Here is a 6,906-nt window from a genome sequence, read left to right on the forward strand (position 1 = left end):
GAATACATCTATAAGGCGGAACTTCCCCTCATCAACTATTCTATTTTTGAGGACTAGGTTCAGCTGGGGCACACTGTCAACAGGTGTGTGGGCTACACACCCTGGCAAGAGCCCAGCCGTGGCGAGTGACCTCTGTTGACTCCTCACAGGTCATCTCAGGGATGGTGCAAGATGAGCCTGTCACCGTTGCCGAGGACACGTGGTGGCTTGCTTTAGCAGCTGCCAGATCTGTGGCTGGGAAAAGTGCATTTCCCCAAGCTCCTGTTTAGGAAGAATTGCAGCCTTGTTGGAAAGATGAGCCAGAGTAGAGGCTGCTGTTTTGATGGTAGTAGGTACGCTATAGATGATGATTGAGCACATGAAGTGATTAGTGTACAGCTGATGGTGAGGTCCCTCCAAGAGGTGGTATGAAGAAGAGATGGAGTGAGGTTAGAGCCAGGGAAGGCTTTGGAGAAGGCTGCCTCTGACCTTGGGTTTGGAGACTATAAAGAGAGCATGGGTTTGGACCTGGCAGTACACCCTCTCTCTCTGAGGCAGTCATTTTTTTATGTGTTTTTCTCCTCAGGTTCAGATTCAGAACAAGAAGGTGGACATCTCTAAGGTCTCCTCCAAGTGTGGGTCCAAGGCTAACATTAAGCACAAGCCTGGTGAGTGGTGCCTCCCTTGTCCCAGGTTTCACCCCTATGTCTCTGTCCTTCCATGAAGATTCCTGGAGCCACACACCCAGGGCACAGCAGTAGAAACAACGTAGTCCTCAGTCCCTGTCAGGGAGGGGGTATTCTGGGCACTAACCTTTTAGTTGGAGGAGGAACAGTGTGTAAGGTTTGCCATTTGCACCAGCAGCATCTTGAGGACCTGCCGTGTGCATATGGCACTGTTGACCTAGGCCTAGGGGAAAGGTGCGCTATGGGCTAAGAACTCTTCTCGGCCTCCCAGGCAAGCGTTCAGGAGCTGGTGCTGAAGGAGCTCTGGAGAGTGGTGGCCGGGCCTTGCCTGTCAGACTCAGGAGCAAAGGGTATTCCCGAGCAGTGAAGCATCCACCACCAGCTCCAGCAGGAGATAGGGAGCCATTCAATAATGCCGCCTTGGCCTGCCCATGTGGATCTTGCCACTACAGCAATGAAGACTCTCCTGCCAGCAGCACAGGTGGCCTGGCACCCCCGCGGAGGCCTGTGAGCCGCTGGCAATGTTGTCTGAGCAGGGCCTGCGTTCTTGCCTCGGCTGTACCCTAAGAGCCTCGTGTGTCCTGGACCCTGGGTCAGCAGCAGATTTGGGGCAGGGCCGTATCTGTAGCGGCAGGCACACTGGCTGACAGGTCTGGTGTCTCAGAGATCAGTCTCCACGCCACGGGCCAGTTAAGGCGAAGGCAAAGGAAACTCCCTTCCCTCTCAGCAAAAAGTGTCATCCATTTTAGAAGGTGTTCTGTTTAAAAGGATCAAAACACTTTGGCCCTTAACTAACCTTCATTTTTCCTTCTATCTGGAAAATCCACTCTTGTGAGATACCTCCTTCCCTAGTGACACTGAGTGACTTGAGGTCCAGTTTTTGTAAGGGGCCAGAAATCCAGTGGGTAGGATACCTGGAGAATTTGGCAGGAAGCTAGGTGTTGAGGTCGGTGATATGAGCCAAGAGGAGATGGGAGAATGAAGAAGGGCTCAAGGGAAAGCCAAGCTGAGGGCCCAGTTGGCCAGTGACAGTGCTTTTGTCCTTGATCCCGTGGCTTCACTCTGGCTGAGCTCTGAATGTTGCCTGTGTACAGACTGCCTCCCCTCTGTTCCCGCCTCTTGCCTTCCCTTCTTTTCATGACAGTGAGATTCAGTTAAACTGCTCACCTAGACCATACTCCATCCTGTGAGTCACTGGCTCGCTGGTGACTTTGGGCAAGTCACTCCTCTCCTCCAGTATCAGTGCTGGCAGCTGGAAAACCAGGATTCCAGGATCCTGACCCTGACCAACAGGGTGTTTATGAGGCTGAAAGCATGTGTTCACTGTGCCTCTTCCTTTGTCCTCAGAGCAGGTCACTTTTTCCCTATTTCTATACTGGGCACATCCCAGTCCTTGGCCAGCCTCCTGGCTTTGCCTGTAGGGGTATTTCTCTGCCACCCACAGTGACCCATTTCTGTTTCATTCCAGGTGGAGGAGATGTCAAGATTGAAAGTCAGAAGCTGAACTTCAAGGAGAAGGCCCAGGCGAAGGTGGGATCCCTTGATAACGTGGGCCACCTGCCCGCAGGAGGTGCCGTGAAGGTAGTGAGTGGGTCCTGGTGGGGACACAGCTGGGGGGTGGGGTTGTGCGGCTGGAGTCTGGGTCCCAGCAGGTGGGCACCTGTCACCGCCCCTCAGTCTCTTCAGGGGTCATGTTTCAACCACACCATTGCTGTTTCCATCGTCTGTCATCAGTCCTGAGCAAGGCCGGAGAGGTGAAGAGGCCCCAGCCCGGTCACCTCTCACCTGTCCAGCTGGAGACAGAATGTTCTCCTGAGAGCCGTGGCCTGCCTTTTTGAGCCCATCTCAGCCATGTTCAGAGGGACAGGGCTGGAGTGCAGGTCCCCACAAGGCCGGGTTCTGTGTGGTACGGTTCTCGCAGCACCTCCTGAGACGGGAGTGTTCGGTACCTGCTCTGTGTCAGGCTCTGTTCCAGGCCTGGGAGCGGGATGGCGCATTTTTAGCTGCCTGTGAAGGCAGGCCCGGCATCCACCCCCTCTGGAGGCCTGTGCGCACTTGGGCGGCGGGCTTCCCATCCTGGTTGGGCCTCTCCTCCCTCCCCTCCCCCTCTTCCCTCCGAGCTCCTTCCACAGTACCGTGAGACCTTTTGTCTGCCAAGATGCTGTCTGTCCTTTGTTCAGTGTCATCGGGTAGTGGGGGTCGTGGGGGCAGCGCCTTGCCTGCTTCCAAGCCTGAGGGTGGCTGCAGCTGCTCAGGGAGGGGTGGGCGAGGGAGAGGGGACGTGAGCAGTGCTCCGGGCCTTCCCCCTGCATCTGACCGCAGCGAGGCTCCATCCCAGCCCGCACTTTGTCCCGCCCCCCTCAGTGCTCCATTCAAGCCCGGACTAGCTCCCTCTGTCGCAGCCTCTCAGGACATGCTCCACACCTTGTGAGGGGCCGTTCTCTGGTCAGCACCCCCGGGGCGTTAACTTGGGTGTAGTCACTTGTCCCCGGCCACACGCGCACGCAGACCAGGGCTCACGCCTGGGCCTTTCTGACCGCAAGTCTTTTCTTTACTCACATCACCTCCCTTTCTTATCACTTCTGGAACTATTTTTCTAACACAGAGGCCCATTTCTTTCACTGCTCTGATTTCTCCTGTTGTCGCCTTTGGGCGTTCCCGGCACGGGTGTGCCAGCTCGCCAGTGCCTCCCAGCAGCCCTCCCTCTTGTGCTCTGGACTCACACTGGGTGTCCACGGCCACCACAAGGTCTTCCTCGCCAGGCCCCCACAGTCTCCCTCACGCCTCCTTGGACACCTTCTTCCCTCCTGTGTCCCCAGGCCCCAGAAAGGTGCCCAGCACAGAGGAGGCCTGTGTCAGGGGCGCATGAATGATGGATACACGGGCAGCGCTGCCCCAGGAATGGCCGAGAAAGCCTCTCCGAACACTCGCATGTGCAGGGAGTGCCCTGGGATCCATTAGGTCTGAGGTGGCGGCCTGCACCCCTCAGGAACTGGTTCAAGCTCCCGGAGCTCCCTAGCCCTAGTGGCTCCAGACCCACAATTTGAGATCATTCCTTAGTTTTTTTGCTAACAATCTGCTGTCATAAGTGTTTTGATCTGGCATCAGCCTTGTTGAGAAGCCAGGCACCTTTCACCTCTCATGTCAGAGGCTTCACGAAGCCTTTCGTCTCCCAGAGGAGGCTCTCAGAGCGTGTCACTAGCCAGGCTGCACTGCTCTACTGCCCCAGAGCCTGAGTTCTTACCCAGCACCCTGCCACCCAGGCCAGGAGTTGGTCTGGCGGTGGCGGCGGGGGCACCTGGTCTAGACTCCCAGGTGACTGTACCTTGAGCCAATGGGGAGCCGCAGCAGCGGGGGTGGGGACTGTGTGTGAAACCCACCACCATCACCATCCCACGCCCTCCCCGACTGACCCTGCACTGTCTCCCCCACTGTTTCATTTGTAGACTGAGGGCGGTGGCAGCGAGGCCCCTCCGTGTCCGGGCCCCCCAGCTGGGGAGGAGCTGGCCGTCCCTGAGGCAGCGCCCGAAGCTGGCGCCCCCACTTCAGCCACTGGCCTCAGTGGCCACACCACCCTGGCAGGGGGTGGTGACCAAAGGGAGGCCCAGACCTTGGACAGCCAGATCCAGGAGACAAGTAAGTGGCTGGGCTCGGCCTAAGGGCCAGCCAGGGGCCCTGCCACTGGCTGCAGATTGAAGCTCCTTTGTTTTCTGACCGGAGTGTGGCCTGAATTTTAACGAAGCAACCTTTTATTTTCCAGGCATCTAATGATGACATTCTGGTCTCGTCTTCCGTCCCCCGTGTTCCCCCTCTTGTCTCCCCCGTCACCCTCTCCCTTCCCTCCTCCTGTGTCACTGCAGATTGAGACCTACAGGCTGACGTTCCGGGCAAACGCCAGGGCCCGCACCGACCACGGGGCCGACATTGTCTCCCGCCCCCCTCCACTTCCCTGGCGGCCCCAGCTCAGGCACCTGGGCCCCTAGCTCCCTCTCCGGGGCTGCCCTCTAGACCCCTCCCTCCCTCCCTCCTGCCTCACTTGCCCAGGGTGGCAGCAGCCCCATCCCCATGCTCCCTCCACTCCCAGCCCCAGACCCGGCTCCCTGCTTGGCTCCCTGTCCTCACCATTGCGCCGCTGCTCCGCGGAGAAGGTTGGGTGGAAAGTGGGGTGGGGGAGGCTAGTTCAGGACCTCCTGGGATCTGGGTGGGGGGGAGCCGGAGTCCAACCTCCTCTTCATTTGTTTGGGTTTTTTGGACCAAACCCAAGAGAAACTGACATACCCTCCCTCTTCGCTGGTCCATCTGGAGGGAAGAGTGGAAGTGGATGTCCACGTGATGGCTGGGTGCTGACTGCGTACCCTAGAGCCTGCTAAGCCACTGCCTCTTCCTTTGACCCCACAGTGGTGCCCACCTCGCAGGTGGCGCCAGGCACCTCTTGCTGCCCTCCCCCAAGTTAGTCAGGGGCAATGCTGCCTGTCCCCGCTGCTTCCCATACCTACCTAGCTGCTGTCACACTTTATCTTTTTTTTTTTTTTTTTTAATAACCTGAAAACCGGTGGAGTAGTTTTGCAGGTTGAAGCCATGTCTGAATGAAAGTCGTTGGTAGGTGTTAAAGGAAACAGGGAGGGGAGATCCTGAAGCCTCCAACCGGGAGGTGAGGCATTGGAGGCTGCCCTGGCTTGGGCAGCTCGGGGCCCCCGGCCCCGGAGGTGGTGTGGGCAGGGCAGGCGCAGTGGGGGGCTGTGGGCTAGAGGGCAGGCAGGGACCGCTAGGGGCTGGTCAGAGTGTGGACTGGTGGTTCTGGCATTTTGTGTGTATGCTGCTTTTCTTTTCTAACCAAGAGGCTGGTTTTGGCATCTATGTCTGTCTCATTCCCTGGGATCTGGTGGGAGACAAGGTTGGGCTGGAAAGGGCCATGGAGGTCAAATTCCTCCTAGCCTCCAACCTAGGACACTCGAGCCCTCAGTTGCCAGGGAGCCCGATGTGTTCAGAACTCATGTGGATAGTGGGGAATCAAGTCTGGAAATTTAAAAATAAGTACATGAGATGGGCCATCCAGGCTCCCTTACGGCCTGACTGGAGAGGGGAGAGAGGAGAGGCGAGGCCAGCCTAAGGGGTGTGTCCTGGTTAGGCCTGGTCTTGGGGTGGCTGCAATGATAAGTCCCGGGAATTGTATTGACACGAAGATTCTTATTGCACTTGTATTTTTTGTATTAAAGTTTGCATGGTTTCTAATAAAGGATTAAAACCTAACAGTTTGTAGTGAAATGGCCTGGGAGTCTCCAAGGCTTCTCCTCTGGAAGAGCATTTTCTGCAGTGCAGACTTGGCCCCTCACACTCCCCACCTCCTCCTCTGGCATCCCTTGGCACTGAGAAGGTGGGAGCTGTTGACCTAGGATCAGATTCGAAGTCCATGTAGAGGGAGGGTGTCTGGGCTGGGCAGGTGTTCTCCCTTTCTGAGGTAGCATTTTCTCCAGGGAGGTTCGACACCAGCTCCCCAAGCACATACCAAGAAATTGCAGGGGTCTTGTGGAAAAAGCGCTCCCAGGGCCAGAGACTGTCCACACAGTGCTTCAACGGCGCCAGGGACATCAAGGCATCCGTGTTTTGTCTGCAAGAAAGGGCGAGATGAAACTGGGAGGAGCAGTGGGAGGTGGGGTGCCAGATGCAGTGGGGTGACAGTGCTGGGCCTAAAGGTACCTGCACCTGTGTTGATGCTGGGGTGGACAAGCTCTCGGTCCTTTTACTCCGTTGGCCAAAAGGTAGGGGTGGGAGAGGTGACCCCGGCGGAGAGCACTCTAGGGGGCGCTGGAGTGGTCAGTGTTCTGAAAGGTGGTTTGGTCACAGCTCCCTTGAAGGGTCCCACAAGCCAGAGAAGCTGAGGCGGCCGCCCTGACAGGTGGGACCAGAGGCCGTGTGTGCTGTGCTCTATTCTGCAGCCGTTGGGGCTGGAACGTTTCTGTACTTCCCCATTTGCTTATGGCTCAGCCGTTAACCATGTTGATCTGTGATTGTTGTTACAATTTCCAGAACAAATAAAGCTTGTATGTCCCACCACGCAGGCCCTGTCTTCTGTATACATCCTGGTTGTCTACGTCTTCAGCATCCGAGGCCCCCACAGCCCCCAGCTTGTCCTCTCGCATCGAGGGACTGGGGTGCAGCGTGCAGTCTTGACCTCAGCCCCTCGTCTGTGAATCTGTGGCTGTGACCAAAGATTAAGGCTGCTTGTGGAACTTTCCCTCCC

At 57.1% G+C, this 6,906-nt stretch overlaps 1 protein-coding gene across 1 annotated transcript in view; it reads left to right on the plus strand.

Moving 5' to 3' along the window:
- The window catches only part of MAP4 (microtubule associated protein 4), a gene marked incomplete at its 5' end in the record, with an annotated part of 111,314 nt that extends 105,399 nt beyond the window's left edge, over nucleotides 1–5,915 (plus strand). The window contains 4 exon segments of the mRNA XM_079712600.1: nucleotides 566–647; nucleotides 2,134–2,246; nucleotides 4,526–4,606; nucleotides 4,608–5,915. Coding sequence (XP_079568726.1) covers nucleotides 566–647; nucleotides 2,134–2,246; nucleotides 4,526–4,606; nucleotides 4,608–4,673 — 342 coding nt within the window. The 3' untranslated portion in view covers nucleotides 4,674–5,915.
- Nucleotides 5,916–6,906: the final 991 nt, after the last annotated feature.

This window comes from Hyperoodon ampullatus (genome assembly GCF_949752795.1).
Source record: "Hyperoodon ampullatus genome assembly, chromosome: 10".
NCBI lineage: Eukaryota > Metazoa > Chordata > Mammalia > Artiodactyla > Ziphiidae > Hyperoodon > Hyperoodon ampullatus.